The following is a 26,051-nucleotide window of genomic DNA, read 5'->3' as shown; positions in this document are numbered from 1 at the left end:
CATGGTCTGTAGATCATGTGATTCAATTTTGGTGAAAATCGGAGACACGGCCTAGGACGAGTTCGATCAAATAGGTTTTTCGAAAAATTTAAAATAGCGCGAAAAAATTCATGACGGAAAATGACGTCATAGGGTGGGTTTGAATCGGACTGAGCCAAGGAATCAGAGGAAAAAAGAATTTTGATTGTAGCCCATTCGGTTCAAAAGTTATGATGATAAACATACGTGAAAGTTTGGACAAGTGGTGGCGCTAGAGAGTTTGATTTTGAGACTTCATGTTTGGTCTGATTAATGTTAATACTGGCCTCTATCATTGTGCCAAATTATACAACTTTCCCGCATACGCCTATATGGGCTGCCATTCAAATCCGGCGGAAGAAACGGAAGAAGAAGAATAATAATAATAATAATAATAATAATAATAAATATAGCTGCAAGCAGCAATTAAGGGGCCAAGCACTATTGGCCATAAGGTGGCGCTGCTCCAGAAGTTTTAAAGGACTTTCAGGGCATGGGGTTGAAGATGCATACCATGTTTTGTAATCATATGTGAATGTGTTGGTAAAATATAGCATTTTTGGCCAAAAATCGAAATGGGCGACGCCCAAAATGGCTGACCTGTGAAAATCAGACATCATTCGATTCGGCATGCTCTGCCGGATGTAATGAGACCAGTTTCATGAGTTTCGGACGAAAGGTTGAGACGTTATAAGCCAAAAAGCAAGTTTTTTGTATCTCCGGACCAGTAGGGGGCAGTGCGCCGAAACTACGCAATTAACCTTAGACCCTAGTTGTCATAACACACACCAAGTTTGGTGTGAATCGGTGAATGCATTACAGAGATATCGCCTCAAGTCCCTTTTCGCAAGTTCTACGTTAAATTAGTTCGCAAGTTAAACGAAAACGGTTGGTCTAATCAACTTGAATTCCATAACTTTTGGTTGGCATGGTCTGTAGATCATGTGATTCAATTTTGGTGAAAATCAGAGACACGGCCTAGGACGAGTTCGATCAAATAGGTTTTTTGAAAAATTTAAAATAGCGCGAAAAAATTCATGACGGAAAATGACGTCATAGGGTGGGTTTGAATCGGACTGAGCCAAGGAATCGGAGGAAAAAAGAATTTTGATTGTAGCCCATTCGGTTCAAAAGTTATGATGATAAACATATGTGAAAGTTTGGACAAGTGGTGGCGCTAGAGAGTTTGATTTTGAGACTTCATAATTGGCCTGATTAATGGTAATACTGGCCTCTATCATTGTGCCAAATTATACAACTTTCCCGCATACGCCTATATGGGCTGCCATTCAAATCCGGCGGAAGAAACGGAAGAAGAAGAAGAAGAAGAAGAAGAAGAATAATAATAATAATAAATATAGCTGCAAGCAGCAATTAAGGGGCCAAGCACTATTGGCCATAAGGTGGCGCTGCTCCAGACGTTTTTGAGTACTTTCAGGGCATGGGGTTGAAGATGCATACCATGTTTTGTAATGATATGTGAATGTGTTGGTAAAATATAGCATTTTTGGCCAAAAATCGAAATGGGCGACGCCCAAAATGGCTGACCTGTGAAAATCAGACATCATTCGACTCGGCATGCTCTGCCGGATGTAATGAGACCAGTTTCATGAGTTTCGGACGAAAGGTTGAGACGTTATAAGCCAAAAAGCAAGTTTTTAGTATCTCCGGACCACTAGGGGGCAGTGCGCCGAAACTCCGCAATTAACCTTAGACCCTAGTTGTCATAACACACACCAAGTTTGGTGTGAATCGGTGAATGCGTTACAGAGATATCGCCTCAAGTTCATTTTCGCAAGTTCTACGTTAAATTAGTTCGCAAGTTAAATAAAAACGGTTGGTCTAATCAACTTGAATTCCATAACTTTTGGTTGGCATGGTCTGTAGATCATGTGATTCAATTTTGGTGAAAATCGGAGACACGGCCTAGGACGAGTTTGATCAAATAGGTTTTTCGAAAAATTTAAAATAGCGCGAAAAAATTCATGACGGAAAATGACGTCATAGGGTGGGTTTGAATCGGACTGAGCCAAGGAATCATAGGAAAAAAGATTTTTGATTGTAGCCCATTCGGTTCAAAAGTTATCATGATAAACATACGTGAAAGTTTGGACAAGTGGTGGCGCTAGAGAGTTTGATTTTGAGACTTCATAATTGGCCTGATTAATGTTAATACTGGCCTCTATCATTGTGCCAAATTATACAACTTTCCCGCATACGCCTATATGGGCTGCCATTCAAATCCGGCGGAAGAAACGGAAGAAGAAGAATAATAATAATAATAATAATAAGAACACTAACGAAAGCAATAGGTGCCTACGCACCTACGGTGCTTGGCCCCTAATAAGAACACTAACGAAAGCAATAGGTGCCTACGCACCTACGGTGCTTGGCCCCTAATAAATAGCTGCAAGCAGCAATTAAGGGGCCAAGCACTATTGGCCATAAGGTGGCGCTGTTCCAGACGTTTTTGAGTACTTTCAGGGCATGGGGTTGAAGATGCATACCATGTTTTGTAATGATATGTGAATGTGTTGGTAAAATATAGCATTTTTGGGCAAAAATCGAAATGGGCGACGCCCAAAATGGCTGACCTGTGAAAATCAGACATCATTCGACTCGGCATGCTCTGCCGGATGTAATGAGACCAGTTTCATGAGTTTCGGACGAAAGGTTGAGACGTTATAAGCCAAAAAGCAAGTTTTTAGTATCTCCGGACCACTAGGGGGCAGTGCGCCGAAACTCCGCAATTAACCTTAGACCCTAGTTGTCATAACACACACCAAGTTTGGTGTGAATCGGTGAATGCGTTACAGAGATATCGCCTCAAGTCCATTTTTGCAAGTTCTACGTTAAATTAGTTCGCAAGTTAAACAAAAACGGTTGGTGTAATCAACTTGAATTCCATAACTTTTGGTTGGCATGGTCTGTACATCATGTGATTCAATTTTGGTGAAAATCGGAGACACGGCCTAGGACGAGTTCGATCAAATAGGTTTTTCGAAAAATTTAAAATAGCGCGAAAAAATTCATGACGGAAAATGACGTCATAGGGTGCGTTTGAATCGGACTGAGCCAAGGAATCAGAGGAAAAAAGAATTTTTATTGTAGCCCATTCGGTTCAAAAGTTATGATGATAAACATAAGTGAAAGTTTGGACAAGTGGTGGCGCTAGAGAGTTTGATTTTGAGACTTCATAATTGGCCTGATTAATGTTAATACTGGCCTCTATCATTGTGCCAAATTATACAACTTTCCCGCATACGCCTATATGGGCTGCCATTCAAATCCGGCGGAAGAAACGGAAGAAGAAGAAGAAGAAGAAGAATAATAATAATAATAATAATAATAATAATAATAATAAGAACACTAACGAAAGCAATAGGTGCCTACGCACCTACGGTGCTTGGCCCCTAATAATAAGAACACTAACGAAAGCAATAGGTGCCTACGCACCTACGGTGCTTGGCCCCTAATAAGAACACTAACGAAAGCAATAGGTGCCTACGCACCTACGGTGCTTGGCCCCTAATAAGAAGAAGAAGAATAAGAATAAGAATAATAATAATGTTGTGAATTTGTTTATTTTCAAAATAATAATATTTTATATTTAAGAAAAAAAATATGCCTATGCTATTTCTTCAGCAGCCATTATTTCAGTTTTTAACACTCCTTCAGATTGAAAGGACTAAAAATGATCCAGTTACTTCCCTGTTGTTCCTGTATTACTGAAATTACAACCCACCATTCGTGCTGCTTTTCCTCAGAACGAAAGCATGCAGTAATCAGTAGCTCTTAAGCATTGTGCAATCCAACATTGATGATCGGGGGGGTCAACTTATTCGGTAGTAGTTTGGTAATACATGTGAATCAAAATTATTAATGTATTTAAATGGCATCAAATTTATTAATAAAATGTATATGTTTTCAGAGTTTTGACGGGATATTTAGTGACTACTTTAAAGGTTACTGCAAGTCAAACTATACATATGCGTCTAATTTTTCTTTTTTTAGGCTAAATGTAGATTTAAACACCTATATTACAAGAAACATGTTTTTTGAGATGCCTATCGGTGCTCTAAAACTGCCATTTTCAGACTACTGAATGATATTTTTCCAACCACTGATGCATTGAATGCATCACATGGTATGAACCGTTATGGGGGATTAAATTATGTTATACATATTTAATTATTAATCTTTAAGTAAGCTAATATTGTAGAAAGCTATTCCCAATAGAGAGCTGACCCCCATACATCTTGTTTTGATGTCCTTCAAGGGGATCAAGCAATAATTAGTGGGGTAAATCTCCCTCAAACCCCCCTGTTATTTGCACCCTGCTGTTAAGCTCTTAAAACATTTAAGCATTTTTAATTTGTGTCATGTGACAACTAACAAAACACACATTAAGTGTTGAACAGTGCATGATAAAAAGTAAAAGAAGGAAAGAAGGAAATAAAAGACACGTGACTCACTTGTTGCCTGTTGTTGGGTGTGTATGGCAGCATTGTAGAGACGTGAAACATCAGCTCAAAGTCTTTATAGGTGGTGTAGAGAGAGTGAGTACCGGTGGAGTCCGCTGTGGACAAAAACAGCAAATTAAAAGCACACTAATGACAAAAATACTAAATTAGTGTCTTGTAGTTCAACATTAATCTGCAAATGGCTCGCGGGGATTATGAGAAACGGTTCAATGTCCTGTATGCACTGACAGAGAACAAACGCGGTATTAACAAAACCCATTTCAGAAATGAACCCAAAGCTGCCAAGCAGATTTCTGGCCTGTCAAAGATTCACAGCAGTAAAAGTGGATCAAATGTTCAAATATTTTGGGGATATCATAGTAAAGAGTGACACACCAATCTTGATTTTTCATGGCTAATTACAATTTATGGGATTTTTTAATAAGCAAATTGACTGTTCCATATTTTACCAATTAAAATTGAAATTAAAAATAAAATTAAAAGTTAAGATAAAGTTAAAATTAAAGGTAAAAAATTAAAATGAAATATTACATAAAAATGTATTTAAATTAAAGTAAATAAAAGTAATTAAAAATAAAACAAAACAAATTAAATAATAAAATTAAATAATAAAATTATATATATATATATATATATATATATATATATATATATATATATATATATATATATATATATATACATATATATATATATATATATACATATATATATATATATATATATATATACACATATATATATATATATACACACACACAACTAAATTAAATTAAAGTTAAAATGTAATAATAAAATAATTAAAATTAAAATTAAATATGTAATAAATACAATTGATATATAAAATCTATTTAATATAAAAATTAAATGTAAAAATGTATTAAAATAAAACTAAATTAAATGTTAAAAATGCATTAATTACATTAAATTTATGAATTAATAATTTATTACAATTAAAAGTGTATAATTTATATAATTTATTTAAAAAATAAATTAAATAATAAAATTAAATACAAAAAAAATTTAAATAAAACTTAATTCAAAGTTAAAATTTAATAACGAAAAAATTACAGTTTTTCTTAGTCGCTTTGATGCGTTTCTCACAACACTAGTGCATTTTTGCACAACAGTTAATGCATTTCTTAAAACAATTAGTACAAACTGCAAAACCTAGCTGATAACCTGCAAAAGCGTGTCACATGCTCAAAATGGATAGCTCATTCCTCAAAAGCGAGTATTCATGTCAATCAAAGTGTCAGTATCATCAAAATGAAAAGTCCTGACACCATTGTTTATGAACAAGATAGTCAAATGGCTTAGTCATGTTTTCATCATGACAGTTTACTCTGTACATTTTTTTCAATGCAAAAATTTTGGATTTTGGTGACACTTCCTGAAAATGCTCAAGACAGCACTATATACTGTTTGCACAGACATTTGAAAACTACAATAAAGTTAGACATAACTGCTTACTGAGGTATCTGAGTACAAGACACTGAATATATATTTTTACTGCAGACGCTCTTTGCAATTCTAATTTATTCCCAGCATTGTGCAAAAGAATAAACACACCCTTATTTACAACAAACATAAACTTCCTTTAGGTAGAGCTGTGCACAACTGTAAACAATATTGCAGTACATATTGGAACTGAACCTACAACATACACAGGTTTGTAAATCATCCATCATTCAATCATTCAAATTGTTCAATTTTAAAGACATTTTTAAGAAAATAAAGATTTAAATTTGTTTTATAAAATTTGCTTGACAGATTTTGACAACTAGTTCAACATTTACTCAAGTAATGAAATAAGCACTATTAGTTTTATATGGAGTGACTATTCAGAATTCACAAGTTCAGTTAATTTTGACTGACATGACATAAGCGAATAATAATGTTATAAAACAGCAGAGAGTTGTATGAAAGCAATTGATGCATGTCCAAAAGCATTTGCAATTTGTTGGCAAGAATGAGAAACTGCTACTATGATGTGCACAAATGACTAATTGTTTTGAGAAATGCATTAACTGTTGTGCAAATGTAAATAGTGTTGTGAGAAATGCACCAAAGCAACTGAGAAAAACTGTAATATAATAAATAAAGAAAATATATATAAATAAATAAATAAATAATCAACCAACCAATCAAAAACAGAAAGATAGACAGAAATATATTGAATTTCATTAAAAAAATATTAGACTGTATCATTTTAACCTATAAAGTCATAATATTGGGATTTGATCAGATTTGTAAAATTATGCTACATAATAACATGCATGTACAGGCTGAATAAAAATGCAGATTCACTCTATGTTTATAGTACAACAATTTATAGAACTGGTCTTTTTATAGAACAACAAGATAAATACAATTTATCTATAAAATACAATCAAAAATTTTTCAAAGATAAACCTTCGCTTTCTCCCTTTGACTGGCACCATAACTGTTTGGATGACCTTTTGTCCATTAGTTTTTATTAAATAATTTAATCAAAGATATTGATCGCTTTTTTTCCTCAGAGGAGAAGATCAAGAGTTATAGCTTCAGTATTTAAGAATTCTTAAAGTATTTTTAGCATCAGGACCTTTGAGCTTTTGCCAGTAAGGTTTTCAAAGACGACCTTAATCCACCCATAAGATGAAATAAACAGATGCACAAGCATATCAAATGAAGCCCGGATGTTTTCTAGCTTTACTTAATAATAAAAAAATTATTATTATTATTATATATTACATAACATACAGTTTAAGTCAGAATTATCAGCCCTCCCGTATTATTAGCCCCCTTTATGTTTTTCCCCGATTTCTGTTTAATGGATAGACACATTTCTAAACATAATAGTTTTAATAATCAATTTCTAGTAACCAATTTCTTATAATTCTATTATCTTTGCCATGATGATAGTACATCATATTTTAGTATAGTGAATTTGTTTATTTTAAAATAATAACACATATTTAAGAAAAAAAATGCCTATGCTATTTCAAAGCTGGCAAAGATCTTCAGTAGCAGTAACCAGTAGCTCTTAAGCATTGTGAAAATTATACCTCGACAATTGGGGTGGGTCAACTTAGATAAAAAAAATAATCATTTTGACTTCAACAGTATATCCTGCTCACTTTTCCCAACTCTAAAATATATAAACCGCCAAGGAATCACCTAATAATGAGTGCTGTCCAGGCCATACAGTCATTTATTTACAGCTGAAACATCACAAAATCGCAAAAGTATGAAGGAACAATATTTGACTAAGTGAAAGAAATGGATAATACAATTTTTAAATTCTGTCATTATTTACTCTTCTTTAACTTGTTCCTAACCAGAGTTTCTTCTGTTGAACACAAAAGAAGATATCACAGTATTTCCTATAGTATATTTTCTTCTGGAGAAAGTCTGTTTTATTTCTAAATAATTGGTAGAGCTACGCATCGATGAATTTGCTCTTCAGTGTTTGAACTCTCAGTAATGATTAAATCACACTGAACTGAGCTAAACTGAACTGAACTGAACTTAAACATTAAAAAACTGAACTACACTGTTCCAGTTACTATGACCATTTATGTGAAGGTGCTTTGACACAATCTACATTGTAAAAGCGCTATACAAATAAAGCTGAATTGAATTGAATTGAATTGAATTTCGGCAAGAATAAAAGCTGTTTTAAAATTGTCAAAACCATTTTATGGTCAACATTATTAGCCCCCTTAAGCAATATTTTTTTAGATAGTCTACAGAACAAACCACAGTTATACATTGACTTGCCTAATTAACCTATAAGCCTTTAAAAGTCACTTTAAAGCTGTATAGAAGTGTCTTGAAAAATATCTAGTCAAGTTTTTGTGTCATCCTGACAAAGATAAAAAAAAAAAATCAGTTATTAGAAATTAGTAAAACTATTATGTTTAGAAATGGGTTAAAATTCAGGAGGGTTAATAATTCTGACAACAGTAGGTAGTCATTCATATATAATATATAAAAATCATTCCAATGCACATTGTAAGCAAGTCCAAAACAGAGATTGGCCCCCAAAAAACACTTCGCTCTGTTCGAGCTGATGTCTAACAGAAGCAAAGCACTTACTTTTGTTGTCGAGCTGTGCCCTGTACTTGCTGAAGCCCTTCAGTCGAACTCTCTGACCCAGCAGATCCAGAAACTCGTCCAGTGCGGGACTGCCGCTCTCATTATTGTACATCTCCTCCTCTGTGCTTTGCCCAGCCTGGCAGTACAGGATGCCCACTTTGTGCTGGTAACTCAGCTGCAAATGATAAAGAGTAAAAACACAATCATTGTAATCATTTTTGACATCATTCATAGTGTACCGCAGAGCCGCAATTATATGAATTACACAGCTCGCTAAAATACTGGCCAATCGCTGCATTCTGTGGTCAGCTGTTTTATGACCATAATAGTTTTCACTGTGGTCAGTCTGTGCACTCTATTATTCAAATAACATTAATATTAAGATGTTATTAAATCATTTATCTTCAATCTGTGTGTATTACCTACTTAATGTGTAGTCCTATACCAGGGGTCGGCAACCCGCGGCTCTAGAGCTGCATGCGGCTCTTTAGCGCTGCCCCAGTGGCTCCCTGGAGCTTTTTCAAAAAATGTTTGAAAATGAAAAAAGATGGGGGAGGTAAATATATTTTTGTTTTAATATGGTTTCTATAGGAGGACAAACAATCTTAACGTTTTCCAATGCTGTAAAAGTGTGTAGAATATTTATTTTCAACATTTCTGTCAACGAAGATTTGCGTCATAGCCTGCGACACACGGAATAGGCAGGTGGCTGTTGTAAACTATCCGGCGGCTGTGTGATGCGCCATGGAGCGTAAGCTGTCTTTGCCAAAGATGTACAGCGGGGCACGCTCTCTCATTTTCCCTCCCTGAGAGAATTCAAAGAAGCCCATCCCGATCACTCACTCAACGGTGATTATTTACAAGGTGCGATCGTTGATATGCAAACTGCATTTGGGAGCAGATTTTGCGAGTGGCGAAAGGAAAAAACGAGACTGTCTTGTCACACACCCCTGGAGATTGACCCTTCCTTGTTGAGCACATTCCCAGTAAGGGGCGTTATGCACGTTCATTTTGATGTTGTTTTTTGGAATCCTCAAAATAAAAAACATCAAAAATCTGATTTCTTTACTGCATTTCTTTAATTTCATCAAAGCAAAACATGATGCATTAATATTGTAATGAAGTTAAACTTGAACATTAAACATAATTCATTGATATTGTAATGAAGTTAAACTTTAACATTAAACATAATTCATTGATATTGTAATGAAGTTAAACTTTAACATTAAACATAATTCATTAATATGAATTTGAGACTTGAGACGGCATCGTACAACAGAGTAGTCACGTGGTGCGTCATTCTCTACAGGATGCACTACAGGGAAAAAAAACATTTAATCATGAAGGCTCAGTATGTATTTGTAGCCAACTAAATCATTTTTATAGTAGGCTAATATAGCTAATATAAATACATACAGCATGTGTTGCCTTCATTAGGCTTATATAAGGCTTTTAATTTTTTGCGGCTCCAGACATATTTGTTTTTGTTTTTTTTGGTCCAGTATGGCTCTTTCAACATTTTGGGTTGCCGACCCCTGTCCTATACTATATTTACATATTATTCAATTCAATTCAAGTTTATTTGTACAGCGCTCTTTACAATCATTATTGTTTTAAATCAGCTTTACAAAAGGTGAGCTATTGGAATCAAATTAAATTAAAGTTACAATCAAATATACAGTTGTATCAGAATTATTAGCCCTCGTTTATTTTTTCTCTCTCCCAATTTCTGTTTAACGGAGAGAAGATTTTAACCCATTTCTAAACATAACAGTTTTAATAACTCATTTCTAATGACTGATATTTTATCTTTGCCATGATGGCAGTAAATAATATTTGACTAGATATTTTTCAAGACACTTCTATATAACATAAGTGACATTTAAAGGCTTACATGTAACTAGGTTAATTAGGCAGGTTGGGGTAATTAGGCAAGTTATTGTATATAATGTTGTCCGATGTTGGCAAGAGGCTTTTCCCTTTAAGACACCACCAACTACGTCATTAACGCACCCCTTCAAGAGCAAGCTCCTGATTGGTTAATGCGGCGCAAATGTCTGCTAAAGTTCAGATTTTCCAACTCAAGCAATTCATGCGTCAACTGTACAAAACGCTCAGCTCGTGCCACTTCATTCGTGTGAATTGCTTCATTTGCGTGATTCATTCACGGGAATCAAGCAGCAGGATCTCTAGTTGCCTTTTTGTACTGAATTAACATGTAAATCATTCGTACGTGATGCTTCATCCAAGTCTGGTGTGAACGCAGCATTACAGTTGTACAATTTTGAAATAAATTAGTGTTTACAAATATTTTATTTCAGCTTAATAATAGTATTTTCGATTCAGTTTCAATTCAGTTGCAATTCAGTTGCAAATAACCACTTTTGTTAACATGCCAGGATTTAATATGGCAAAATAAATAAAAAAATAACAATAAAAAATTGTTAAAAAAAAAACTGTTAAAAATGTTATATATTTATCCACTCTTCGACACATGATGTACAGGAAACCATCAAAAGCTCAATTTAAGCACATTATACAGCGATATACATCAAGTGGTGATCTAGCCATGTTAAGTGCTATCAATCTGTGCAAAAGCCTGACATAATGACATTCACAACGGCCTCAGTTGCCGCTTTTGCATTATGCATGAGACACAAAAGCCTGCAAGAAACTAAAGAACGAAGCTATAGAACCAGACGATGGGCATTAGACAAGCAAGAATAGTAAAACCCAAGCATTTGTTAGGCCAAATAATGGAAAGATCATTTTAAGTATGTTACAAATATAATACTTAACATCCATAATAATAGGAAACGCTGCACAGATAACAATCTGGTTTCCAATGACACAAGAATTTTTAAGAGGTCTATAGTAATTGTACAAAATTGCAGGCAATTCCCACCCATACCAGTATTTAAAAAGCAATTTTAGCACTATTCTTACAATCGCTTTGGCTTTTGTGTCATAAAATGCCACCAACAGTCTCGAGGTACAAAAAAAAGAGACGCTATTATCAGAGAGGGGGTCGAATTTGGAGAGAGTATGGAGGCGCGATAAAAAAAAAATGAACAAAGACGGGGACTCGAGAAAGCATAAGACGAGCGATGATTTTCTTTCATTTTCACCCTAAGTGTTGCTGGTCACAGTTGGTAGCGTCTCAGACGGGTCAAGTGGCCGTTATATGTAGCTAGGTGGTTGCCATGGTGAGGCTTTTCTGCGGTTTTGTTGAATAATTTGCCTTGAAAACTAGTTCTCTTTTGTGTGAATGCTGAAAGTGCAGACAATGGCTGAATCATCATTTTATTCACAGAGCTAGACTGATTTTGAGTTCACAAACTACCATTTCAAGTAAATATTAACATTCATTTTACAACTAACCTCATTCGGAAGTTGAATATAATAAAAAACTAAGGGAGTATACTAACACTTTGTCCCAGTTAAATGATTACATCAATTTTGAAGGTGTTTTTTTTTAAATGCTGCATTTATAGTCAAGCGATTAATCATGATTAATCACATAAACTAAAAGCTTGTATTTACTATATGTCAATATACACATATATACATATAAACACACATACATATATATATATATATATATATATATATATATATATATATATATATATATATATATATATATATATATATATATATATATATATACATACACACACACACACACACACACACACACACACACACACACACACACACACACACACACACACACACACCATATATACTTTTATACACATATACATATATACACATATACATATATACACATATACACATACATATATACACACACACACACACACACACACACACACACACACACACACACACACACACACACACACACACACATATTTATATATATGTGTGTATGTGTGTATGTATGTGTGTATGTATATATATATATATATATATATATATATATATAGTTCAATTGTAATGCTGCTATCTTTATATTTTTATTATTTTATTAAACATCTGACTTTTTATATCACTACAGTAGTAGCTTTATTTATAACTTAATTTATTAATTATTTTGTTTATTTCAGTATTCAGTATTTATTTTTAATTTCTTTTCCGCTCACAGTAATTACAGTAAACTTGTTAATTATTTGTAATGAAACAATATTACTGTATTAAATAATTAATAATTTATTTTAAATTTGTTTTATTTAGATAAAATGCTTCAATCTAATACAAATGACAAAAAATATCAATTTATGCATGCTTGAATTTAAATATACATATACACAGTACACACAAACAGATATTAAACAATCGTTTGAGAGAATAAAGTTCTACCATCAAATATTTACAGTAATAATTGCAGAAAATAAGCAGTAATTTGCATAACAGTTCTTGCACACTGGGAGAATTCAGGTAAGTTAAAAATTCCAGTTTAATTTTCATCGACATATTACGAGTCTAAGATTTTCACAGAGGGGAATTTAGATATCCTTTTTATTACTCCATAAGCCAGCAAATACCTGTGATTATTTTAGAATAAAATGCTGTGTAAATAACCAGGCAAATTATGCAAGAATAAATCCCTCTGTAATAATCTTCAGAATGCAGATATGAATACAATGGTGAAGTTTATTTGATAGAAATGCTTTTGAAATGGAGATTTATGAGTAAAGAATAATTTTGCCAACCTTTAAAATTTGAACTGTAAATGAAATCATGAGAACAAAATGTGGAAAAAACTAATCTATATAAACAGGAGGAAGAAAATGAACAGTGTTTTTGCCGGAGTCTTGACTGCATTGGTCAATAGGATGCTTCAGATTTTCCCTTCTGGCCGCTGTGTGGCTGCAATATCGATCAAGACTTTCACTGCTCCTCAGATTCCAGTCAGTCGATCTACAGACAAAACTGCTCATCTCTCAGTCCCACTCTCACCCTGAAATGAGCCAATCCAAGTCCGCCGTCAATAAGTAATTGGATCTTTGTTTTTATAAACAGTCTCTTTAGTAAAACACAGCTCATATCCTGACACACCTGTAATCTGAACCCTCAAACGGAAATGCTGAAAGGCCATCGGTGGCACCTGATAGGCATCTTGAACACTTCACAAGCCCAATCTCGCTTCGCTTAACAAATGAACAACAGCTTTTAAGACCGTCACATCATCAGCAGAGGTTTCAAAACATCTGTTTCTGGTTTTATCGCTATGCATTAAAACTAAGCGAATAGGACGTATGAAGGATATAATTGATGGTTTCTTAAGCCCCCACTTGATTATGTCTTAGTAATTACAAGCCTCGCGGACATGTGCGGTTCGTAACACTGTACACTGTATGGTATGAATCATCCAGGAGAATGAAGGTTCCTTCCCTCCTGTCACTTTCTGTTAGTCAGACTGTCTCTTAGTGTCCAAACGGCGGTGTGATCATTTCACAGCCTGGCTGGATTGTGGGAAATGCTTATTTGTTGCACTTATAAACTGATCATTTTTTTTGGGAAGTTAAAGAATTAGTTTTATTATATAAGTATGTAATAAAACATATTATAATTCTATTATGTATACCTATAATAAACAATAAAGTCAAATAAGAAACAAATATTCCAAGCTGCATCTATTGTGTTGACGACATAAAGCCACAAATTATATAATGATAAAATATTAAATTAATAGCTTAAATACTGTTAAAATAGTTTAAGCATGTCACATGTGATTTAATAATAATAATAATGATAATTATTATGATTATTATTATTATTGTGTGTAATGTTATTATTAATAATAATAATAATAATAATAATAATAATAATAATAATGATAATAGTCTATAATAATATTTATAACAATAACAACTAATAACAAAAAAATAATAATAAATATTCTTATTATTAATATTATAACAGTATATTAAATTTACTTAAATTGTTTAACAGAGATATTTTATTAGAAAACCACATGAAAATATTTGCCAACTAACAACCAGAGATTTAATGATATTTGTATTTATTAATAAATAATAATAATAATACAAATAAAAAAAAAAAAATAATAATAATACATATTCTTATTATTGATATTATAACAGTAAATTAAATTTGCTTAAATGGTTTAACAGAGATATTTTTTAGAAAACCTCATGAAAATAACTGCCAGCTAATCACCAGTGATTTAAAAATATTTGTATTTATAATAATAATAATAATAATAATAATAATAATAATAATAATAAATATTCTTATTATTAATATTATTACAAAATTAAATGAAATTTACTTAAATGATTTAAGAGAGATATTTTATTAGATAACCATATGAAAATATTTGCCTGCTAATGACCATAGATTTAATAACACTTGTATTTATTTTTATTAATAATAATAATCCTCATTAATATTATAACAGTAAAACTGGATTTGCTTTATTGGTTGAAACCAGATATTCGAGTTTTAATATAGAGAAACATTCATTTTGAAAAGCTTCTCTTTTGCTGACCACAGATGTTAAAACAATGAACATCTTTCCAAACAATAGGAATTTAGAAATCCCCATCAACGTAATGCAAATTTCATACCTCAGCCACTGTTATACTAATTAATTTAAAATAGATAATGATTAAAAAGTGGCCAACTGGTGAGTAGTAATGTTCAAAAAAACTAGGTACAGCACTCACCCCCTGCTGATCCAACTTCAGCAGTTGCTCTGGGACTTTAGGTGAGCTTATGGCCATTCTGAGACACTGAATGTTGACCTCAGGAACTACATACTCCAGCACCTCTTTAAGAGGGAGCCCACGGGACGTCCCGTGCTTCGCAGTGGAAGGGACTGCATCCTCCAGGATTGAGCCTCTCAAAGTAGTGAGCTGAAGATGGATAAAGTGAAGACAAGTTTAGATTCATGAAAAACAAAGTAAGAGTTCACAATGTTAGCTGAACTGAGCAAATGAATCCATTAAATGAAATACACGGCATGCTTGAATCCTATCACTGAACAGATGGATAAACCATTCTAGTCATCTTTCAAATGGCAAAGCACTCTCTAAGATGGTCCCTGCTTTAGCGCTGAATCCCGCGACATGCCCTGCCAACCTTTTCGATGAATAATTGAGTTCAACTAACTGTGGCGAATGCTGAAGTAACGCTTTGGCTTTTAGCAGGAGGGCCATTGTACGCTCAACCGCCAATTCAGCAAACTATCCAGTCACCCTTAGGAAAACCCCTGGCAAGCCACATTTGAAAGATCTCTTGCCATTTTGAAAGCCGCACTGGTCGGGACTGTTTTAGCATCGGTGGTGAGAATCATGTAGTACAGTAAGGTAATTCATATCACATATACGGAAAAATCAATAGCACACCGCAGATATCATCCATCATGAGCTGATTTTCAAAACAATCAATGCTATTATTGAGGCAGCTTTGATTTGTGTTCAGAGGAGATAACGTAAAAGCATTGGGAAATGCACTTAATGGAAACGCGGAAATCAATTATAAATTAATGAGTAGTCCACTCGTGAAACCACTTATTTATTTTACTGCACTCATGCAAAACAGATTGAGTGAATTCCCTTCCATTCATTTATATCCCTGACCTTAACTGGCTCTGGTCTACAGATGTCTGTTAAATGGTGTGTGTTTTATAGACATTGTCCTACCTCGCCGGTTCTGAAGATGACCCTGTAATTATACTGCGGTCCCTCCTTCCCCTCCTCCAGTTTCTCTCTCCGAATGCTGACAGCCACCGGCCCCAAGTTCTCATCAACACCAAAGTAGTTCTGGTGCTCTTTACAGAAAAGAATACATAATATTATGTATTAATACACTGTATTTTGGTCAAATAAATGTGTATCTTTAATAAAACGTACCTTTATTGAAAAAGAATTTGTGATAGTAGTAAGCGCCCATGTCGATGTGCTCAATGATGTAGCGTTTGATGCAATCCCGTGGTATGGCGTAGTTTTCACGAGAGGCATAATTCTCACGGGACATCTCCAAAACGGAAACCCCCGCATTGGTGCAGTGTGAGCTTAAAGTGGACTCAATAGAGTTATTGTCACCTACGTTGCTGTTGGGTGGTGCGCTGTTTGGTTTGGTGGCATTCAGCTTCCTTTCACCTTCCCCCCCAATTTCGTTCCGGAAGTATGGGCAACTCAACACCAAACCACTACTCTTTCCATCTCCCTCATCGGGATCAGTGCAAGCTTTTTGCCCAAGCTCCTCACAGTTGTCCAAAGGGGACTCGCAAAGAGGCAAGGGGTCAGGACCATCCAATGCCCCACTAATTTGGTGTTGCGATGCTGCAGAAGCCCCTGTGGTAATGTTCTTCCGACGTGCCAAGTTGGCACGATTAGTAACAGCCTCGCTAATGTTGAAAAGCACACTCTGGACATCATAGTGAGAAAAACATCTCTGGAAACTCAATGGACGACCATGTCTACTACAATCGTCCAGTTCGCTAAGTTGCCGCTGCTCACTTTTCATAGTCTTCAGCCTGCGGAAAATTGACGTCTCCCCCTTTTCGGATTTCTGCCGCTGTAGGAAGGACTTCTCCCTTTCTCGGCTGTAGAAAAGCGAACTGTCCACATAGTCTGAGTAGTTGGGAATGCAGAGAATGTCTCCCCGTGCAATCTGCGCAGCAGTCTGGAGACTTGGAGAAACTGTGGTCTCGTATCGACGAAACTCCGGAAAGCCATGCGGAGGTGGTGCGCTCGGTTGCTCTGAGTGTTCCGACTGGAATCCCTTCAGATTCCCAAAAAAAGCTTCATCGGGCAAACCCTGGCGATTGATTGAGGACGTGCTTCCGTATTCTCTATGCAAAGTTGCACCTGTATTAGGGTTGATTGCAGTCTGATCCATGTCCTCTGCCCCGATATCACTGATGGTGACATCACTGTTGCTTCTTTTCTGAAGGGCATGGTGAACTTTACCAGGCGAGTGGTTCAGAAGTTCACCAAGCCCATATTTGGCCTCCAGAAAGCTGGGATTTGGAGGTGAGCCTGGGCTTGGTTTGACCGCATCTTCTGGAGACTGAATGGGTTGTCCATTCTGAAAGGAAGTCATTAGGCTTTCGTATCTAGGTGGTGGGCAAATGCCATCCTTCTTCTGTGGCCATTCCGACACTCTTGCCCGTACACCCATCTTGGGCACAGCTGGTGTCCCTTGTGCATTTGCACCAGGAGGTCCCATATTCCCATTTAAAGCTTGAAGCTTTTTGGCAAATAGATCATCGGTCTGCATTTCTGCGGTGAGGCGCTTCTCAAGCTTCTATGGCCTCGTCTGTATCTCTGGTCCTAAAATGAGTGACATTCATACCTGATATTAAAGATGTTGCCTAGAAGACAAATTACAACTCCAGCATTTTATGGAATAGAGAAGGTGCTTAAAATTGTTGCTAGAAGTCTGTGAAAATGATGACTGACCCACGTTAGGGCGTTCAGACCTGAGGGTCTGTAATCCATAGGAGGAGAATGAGTCTCTTTATCTCCGTTTCACTGTCAAGGACAACTGCTCACTCCACGGGAGGGCAAGCAGGAGATACGGTCATTTCACAGGCATGTAGGCTTAACAAAGCCAGGTGGGATCTCTCTGATGCTCTGGAAGAGAACAAGAAAGAGAGAGAGAGAGAGAGGGAGATCATTAGAGAATCCATTTGGGAGGGAGAGATACCAATGTGACCTTGAAAGAATGCAAAGCACTCAAAATTCTCATCTGAACGAAGCATCAGCAAAAAGGCCAATTAATTTAATAAGGGTTTGCATGTCTATTCAGAAAGCTTATTTCTATTTCACCTGAACGCATGCCATTTCTGGATCGACTATAAAACAAATGTAGCACTTTTTTGACCTTCTAGTACAGACTAATTAGTGATAAGCATCTAAATGAAAAAGCAGTCTATGCACTCTGTTAAATGGCAGAACAGATCCAGACTACTTCCCCTTCAGTTGTAATGATGTTCAAAGTGGTTATTTCAAGAGGTGTTAAAACTTTGAAAAATGATTAAATAATGCAATTTTTGTTCCACTTGCATACTTTGCATTTGAAAAGTACTTGACAGATGGCCATCTTTTCATGCCCTTCTTTTACAAATTGCAAACAAGATGCAAGCTGGTGTTTATTTAATCACAATGAATGGTCTGAAAATGAAAACGAAAGTGACAAATTACTAAAATAAACCACCCTCTTGAACATCAGCACAATTTCATATTTAGGTTTTCCCATTTTATTCAATGATTCTCAAATCTTAAATGTAATCATTAAAAGTCTAATTAACCACAGATATAATAAAATTATATGATATGAGTGATATGAGCCTTTAAAAATGTGGAAAGAAACACTGCAATATTGTTTAATGTTAACATCAAGCTTGTAAAATGTGTCGGTTTCATACAGAAATTAATTAAATACTTTTTTTTTTTAGCTTTGACTTCAAGTTTATAATAATACCAACACATTTTAATATTGAATCAAGAACATTTAAGAGCTTAGAATTGTCCCTTAGTATAGGTATTATTTTGGGTCACCACCTGATATCCAAATTAACATCTGGGTCTTGTAGAGCCAAAAAAAAAAAAACTATTAGGATTTACTGGCTTTGAGCAACAAACCCACTGAGACTTCCTTTCACAGAAAGAGCTTTCAAATATAATTTCATTCCAAAATAAAGCATTATTAAGAGGGTAAAGGAGTATAAAATCACAATACTGACAGACGCCGCTATGGGTACACGCTGTGAAATTTACCAACCTAAAAATAATCCTTCAAAAAGCAAGCTGATTAAACTGGCATTTATTAATATTGTGTTTTGGACGCGCAGTCCTCTCTGTCTGTTACATACTGACCCCAATATCTTTAACCCTCCCTCTGAAATAAACACATCTTTGTGTCAGTGTCAACACCAGCTGTGCATATACCATGTTTAAGTAATGTCGTTTCATAAACTGCAATAACCATCCAGAGTCCGGAAATGCACTTGATTTAAAGCCGTTATATAATATCAACAAAAGTGACCTTACTTGCATACATATGTCCAATCCATGGGTCCATGTTATTTTTAATAAAACAATTGTTTGTTTTTGTAATCAAAACATAACAACCAATTCTTCCACTAAAATGACTTTCTTTTTCAGCAGACGTCTAGATAGAGCAAAGGGGGAGATCCCTGTTAAATATTCATCAAAAGACATGGCGCTGACATTTGAACAAAGCGACACATGTTCATCCCCAGAAGAGACACAGAGGTATTGTTGCTTTTAGAACATAAGCGTAATCAAAAATTGAAAGCGCAGAAGTTCCATGAACAAAGCAATAAATAAATAAATAAATAAATCCTGGCAGCACTTAACATTGGGTTAAGCTGAACATGGGAAAAACAGGGACAGTCTGTCAGGCAAAACTTAGAATTGGACCTCAGATATAAAAAAAAAAAAAATAACAATAACAATGTGCACAAATGACAAGTCATTTCATTATTAACGAACACTGTTAAATAATAAAAGGAGGAAAAAACAACATGCAAGGAGGCTCTCTTTCACAAACAACACAAAGCCTTGAGGTACTGGCAAATGATAGGGTGAAAATGCTTAGAATGGTTTAGTTTCATATTTCACCCAAACTAAAGATAATAAAGAAACATTACATATTACATTTAGCACATATTTTAAATGCTCAATGACTAGGGCTGTGGGATAGTGGGAAACTGTGTGACATATGATGTTGTTGAGTCTTGCAACAAAGATATTTCTTGCAAAACCCAGTATAACACTTACCAAAAGAAATACTATTTTTATTGCCTATATACTGTATATTTTGATCATATATGATCATATATAAAATCAGATTCAATTTAATTCAGCCAATAACAAAATAAAACTGTCAACATTCTGATTGGCTGTTGTCATTAATTTTCCTCTCTTGTCTCCATTCCTGCCATTTTCTGCTCCAGGTTCACCTTAGGGCTGATCTTTTTGTGGCCAAGAGAGCTTAACGCGCTGCAATTTAAGAAAGCACACCCAATTACAAAAAACACCAGCAAATAAAGAAACGATGTTCATCAATTTGACAACACACGTGACGTGTTGCAAATTCTCACAACGCAAACAAATTAAGAAATGCAAGAGGACACAAGGGGACCCCAAACTGTGACGGAATCTGCTGAGATATGGACGTGTTATTATGCCGTGACTGTTGCTCAGTGAAGTGATTGGTGGTCCTTTTAGGGGAGTTGTTTTCCGTTTATTTTAATATCCTGACTACATGACATAACACATCCATATCACAGCAGGGTCCGTCATGGTTTGGGTCCTTTTTCCTTTGTGTTATGTGGATATTTTCAAGTGTTGTGACTAATTGCAACGCATTTTTTCAGTTGTTTGTGTTGTGACCAATTTGCTGCGCGTTTCTTAAGTTGTTTGTGTTGTGAGAATTCGGAACACGTGTGCTGTCAAATTGATGAAGATAGTTTCTTTATTTGCTGGTGTTTTTTGTAATTGCATGTGCTTTCTTAAATTGCAGCGCGTTAAGCTCTCTTGGCCACTGTATGATCTAGCCAATAGCAGAATAGCACCTACTGGGGAGGTGGATATAAAGAATGTAAAGCCCCATCTCATTGGTCGAATTCGAATAAACAACCTAAGTATGCAGCACAAAAATGCTCAGCACATAAAATAAATGTAATTTATCACACCTCTATGTAGGGCTGTGTGATTAATTTAAACTGAATTGCAATCACAATTTAAAGCAATACGATTAGCCAATCGCAAGAGGCTGCAATATGAAATATATATGTATTATTTAATTACCCCTGCCCAGAGCAAATGCTTGACTGTATGTCTGTATGTGATAGTCTTACTTTCCAGCCGGATGAGCTTTATGCGTTGAGAGGTGCCTTTTTTTAATTTTATACTAGCGGACGCAAGTGTTTTGAGCGTTGCTTATGCGCCTGCACGTCTCGTGTTTTAACAGCCCGCTGCGCCTCGCATTTTTGCCCTTGCACATCCTTCGCTCGCAGTTGAAAAAATGTCAAATGAGCCGAAAAGGCACGTTACGTCACTCGCATCTGTTTCAATATCCAATCAAATGTTGGTTTCCGTTGAGGTGCCTGCAGTGTTTGTGTTGTCCAGACAACAACGGAGACTTTTGAAGATGGAGGAGAGACAGACTTGTGGTTGCAGTTTTGAGTTATTCTGAGCTGTATAACTTCACAAATCTTGAATTTCACAATATTATTAAATATATATTAATATAATATCAAAAGCAACACTCTCGCTCAAAACTCAGCTGATTCAGTTGTTGCCTAGCGACACAAAAAAGTTCACTGTGCTTCTTTTTTCTTGTCAACAAAAAAGGCAGTGTTGTGCACCTTGCGTTTTTGGAACGTAAAGGCATGTTCGGTGTGATCGGCCCCTAAGTGAGCAAACTTTGGTTCTTCCGAATTGGAATCGCGCAACCGACCTATGCGGAACACCCACAGTAAAAAAAAATTTAAAATAAAAAAAAAACATACAAACAGGAAAGCATGGATGAGTGGGATGACATTTGCCACTTCAAAAGCATTACTAGACGAATTAATATCAAAGAAAAACAGGACATCGGTAACATGGGAATATTTTGGTTTCAAAGTCAGGCATCGAAAAAAAACAGGTACCTTGTAAGAGCTGTCGCAGAATTTGTGCCACAGCATGAGGAAATAAAACATCCAGCGGCTTTATGGGGAGGTTTTTGCAAAAAAAAAAATCAACTGAAAGTATTGCCAGTGACAATCTAGTAGCAAGTAAAATTTCAGAGTTGTTTCAGCCATGTTAGTTTGCTGAGTGTATTTTTATAATTATTCATTTTTGTTTTTATAATAAGCAACACTTTCTCCCTAATTAGGCATGGGACGATAACCATTTTCAAGGTATACCGCAGTTTCAAAAATCTGCTATCTGTACGATTTTTTATTAACTTTTTTTTGTTTGTTTTTTTAGGACAACAGTATCTCAAGCAGAAAAAAAAAAAAAAAAAAAAAAAATATATATATATATATATATATATATATATATATATATATATATATATATTTATATATATATATATATATATATATATATATATATATAAAATTAAAGATATCGTTTTAAATTGTAAAAAAAAAAATCTATTTTTAAAATAAATGAGGACAGCAGAAGTCTGAGGTTTATTTGAATGATTTGACATGTTTACTGTTCGGGATTTAAATTTTTTCTCAAAATAAAATATATAGTGTTTAACGGGGAAAAAAATTGTAGTTTTTTATTCAGACATTTAAAAAGAATATATTTAAGAGTAGTGATCACAAAACGCTAATATTTTTATTCAAGGTTTTCATACAGTCAGAACCTCATACCAGCCAATGCCTATCCCTAATCTAAGCTCAACTTGTTTACATAAAGGTAAGGTCATTTTATTTTTGTTTACTGTGTGTTGTAGAGAAAAATGAGTTTTTCATTTCTGAATATTTTAAAAAATAAATTTAAATAAATGTTTAATTAAGTTTATATGTTTTCAGTTGAACTAGTTAAACAATTTTTAACAAAATATTAACTACAAAATTAAATTGCAAATCAAATCACATATTAAATATTTTCCCCAAATCGCACAGCCCTATGTGATAACAATGTTATATTTACCATCACGCAAAAAAACTAAAATATTCAATATACTGTGCAACCTTAATAAAAAATAAACATTTAAATAAACACTAAGCCAAGTTTATGACATTATTTTATGAAAATTACTCATATACCATCCATTCTTGTTAGCATAATAGAAAAATGTACAATTGTCACTAATACAATGTATGATATAGATAAATTATTTATCTATAAACGCATCATAGCAATGATAAGGATTAAGAATTCAGGAAAATAAATGCTTGGTTATTAATAAAATAATGTCCTTGTAAACCTCAGTAAAATACATACTTTCTGAAGGATAAGTTTTGAAGGATATTGGCAAAGTATAAAGAAATAAAATTACAATGAACTAGCACAGCAATCCGTAAATATGGAGTTTTAAAAATGTCATTAAATGATTCTTGTTTTGAACATACCAGACCAGATTTTTTGGTCAATTAAACCATTGTTCCAATAAGTGAAAAGTTAAAAGTTCAAAAGTTCAATAGTGCATCATCTAATTTCCACACCTAATCCCGCACCACATAAATATAAACTCACGTCTTAATCACTTAAAAGAACATCAAATGTAACATGAATTATTCACATCTTACTGTAAATCCTCAGCGGTTTGAAAAATTAATGTCGTCCAAGACACAAAGCATCACTTTGATTCCCAAAAATGCAACAAATATCTGTTTTGGGACCAGATCACTTTAGAATAAATGTCTTCTAATAATGTGTACAAAGTCTTTAGAGGCATTAGCACATCTGATCCCAATAAATCATCCTTATTCAATACAAGAACAGACAGAGAAATGGTGCATAAAGCAAACCTTTGGAGAACAACAAATTGCACTTATGAAAGTCTCCCTCCCACAATCTCCCGCTGGGCTTCAGAGCCAGGCAAATGGCCAGTCCTGTCCCAATCTGACCCCCTCTGTCCAGCTGCAGTTCCAGTACAGGTCATTGATTACCATTATGAGCCGGTCCCCCTGCTTTGAAACGCTTGCTCACATGCACCGTGCCGCCCAAACAACACAGCTCATCATGGCTATCATCGCCCACCGCCAAGACACACTGACCCAATCTATTTAGACAGCTGGATCTATAGCGGCGACTGTGACCACATCGGGCCGTCTATCATTTCCAGCAGCCACAGTTGTTAAAAAGGAGTCCCTGTCTGCCTGGGGTTGAAGATATGAGGGAATATTTGAACAAAAACTCCTGTTAGACACATCCACTTCCTGACAGAATAAAAAAAAGAGGGTTTTCTTTTCACAAGAGAAGACTAAGCAGATTATGTGTGAAGCATTGTTTGGCGTTTTGGTAATAAATCCACAGCAATTTGATTGTTTTCTCAGGAAACAGATTTAGTTAGTCGGATGTTACTTAGGCCCCGTTTACACTAGTGCGTTTTAGTTTTAAAACGGCGTTTTAGAATGAAAACGATCCGCGTCCACACTCGCGTTTTACCCAGCGTTTCTGAACAGCTCTCCGTCCACACCAAAACGCTGAAAACGCACATCACGTGACCACACACACACTCTCAGGCAAGCGCTGTAGCCAATCTACCCAGATGAGAGCTCTGCTAGTCGGACTTCTCATCAAGCATCTCCCGCTGGATCTAACCTCACTATATTTATTAAACGGAATATTTCTTTCATCTTGTTGTCTTTATTTAACGACATATTCATTGGACATTGGAATCTATTACTTGTTCTCAGGTAACGTGTTTTGGCTAAGCGCAAAGATAAGTTAATGATTAATGTAAGCACGTACATTCTGTATATTGACTGATCGCTTGCCTTTATTTCCTATAATGTATAAACTTATTGTATGTTATACTTTTATAATGGCCATTATCGATTAAAACTGATATTCAGCAAAGAGAGGGTGTGTTTCGTATTTTCACTGAAATTGAAGAGGCAGTTGTTATCGGCTCCGTTTTGTTATAACTATGCACACAGTGAAGATGACGCTCATATTTGCAGCACGGCGCCTCAACATTTCTGCTGTCTGTTTAGTTGTTAATATTAAAATGAAAATAGGCAGTTCCTTATATCATGTTTACATTTTATTGTTGAGAAAGTGAAACAACGTAGCCAGGGTGATGTGAATGAAGTTATAAAGTACACTGTTCCCTTTGAAGATTTACCCGTGTCCTCGGTATAGTCTGTTTTCCATATCAAACTGAGAAGAAGAGACTGCAGCCATGATCAAACTTGCGAAGTTTTAACTTACACGGAGAAGATGCAGGACTGAACTGTGCGTGTTAGGCTACTTAATATTCAGGAAAAGCCCCAATCAGAGAGGCGAATGTCTGCAGCCCCGCCTCCGTTTTTAGATGTCTCCGTTTTCCATCATCCACACTGAGACGGAGCAGCTGCGTTTTAGAATGAAAACGGCCTCTCCAGCGTTTTCGAAACGCTCCGTTTTCGGCGCTCGAGAACTCCGGCGTAGTGTGGACGGATGGCGTAACCGTAGCAAAACTTATGCGTTTTCAAACTAAAACGCATTAGTGTAAACGGGGCCTTAAACTGCGTCACTCTTTCCTGGATGATTGACGGGAACAGCAGTTTTTTGTTTTTTTATAGAGAGAGAGAGAGAGAGAGAGAGAGAGAGGCTTTGATATGTAGTGCGAAAACAGATCAAAACAATGCTGGAAAGGAGGTCAACACACTCACAGACTGTCTCTGTCTGCACAACCCTATATATATCTAAAGGTCTAAAAGTCCACACTCAAATCCTCATTTTAATCTCTGAATGTTTCAGAACTGATCAAGTGATGACAATTCTGCACTACTTCTCAAGTCACTAATCAAACATAAAAATCTCTGACAGTATTTTTAGC

The 26,051-nt window shown here is 35.2% G+C and overlaps 1 protein-coding gene across 7 annotated transcripts in view; it reads right to left on the bottom strand.

Moving 5' to 3' along the window:
* sipa1l2 (signal-induced proliferation-associated 1 like 2) overlaps positions 1 to 26,051 on the bottom strand; it is a 148,518-nt gene that overhangs the window by 73,121 nt on the left and 49,346 nt on the right. For 3 of the 7 annotated variants that reach the window (XR_012386775.1, XM_009306150.4, XM_021479611.2), the window contains exons 2-7: positions 17,987 to 18,160; positions 16,433 to 17,857; positions 16,223 to 16,350; positions 15,245 to 15,433; positions 8,586 to 8,760; positions 4,494 to 4,597 (exon numbers count right to left, since the gene is read on the bottom strand). Coding sequence is in view for 5 of the 7 variants with exons in the window: in XM_009306150.4 (XP_009304425.1) it covers positions 4,494 to 4,597; positions 8,586 to 8,760; positions 15,245 to 15,433; positions 16,223 to 16,350; positions 16,433 to 17,804 (1,968 nt within the window). In the remaining 2 variants the exon portion in view is untranslated. Of the gene's footprint in view, positions 1 to 4,493; positions 4,598 to 8,585; positions 8,761 to 15,244; positions 15,434 to 16,222; positions 16,351 to 16,432; positions 18,161 to 26,051 lie in introns of those variants that run through there. The other 4 variants (XM_068224163.2, XM_073915855.1, XR_012386776.1 and 1 more) reach the window with 3 other exon arrangements.

The sequence above is a fragment of the Danio rerio genome, chromosome 11, assembly GCF_049306965.1.
Source record: "Danio rerio strain Tuebingen ecotype United States chromosome 11, GRCz12tu, whole genome shotgun sequence".
Taxonomy (NCBI): Eukaryota; Metazoa; Chordata; class Actinopteri; order Cypriniformes; family Danionidae; genus Danio; species Danio rerio.
The sequence above is the reverse complement of the archived record's forward strand: the minus strand, read 5'-3'. Positions and strand labels throughout refer to the sequence as shown.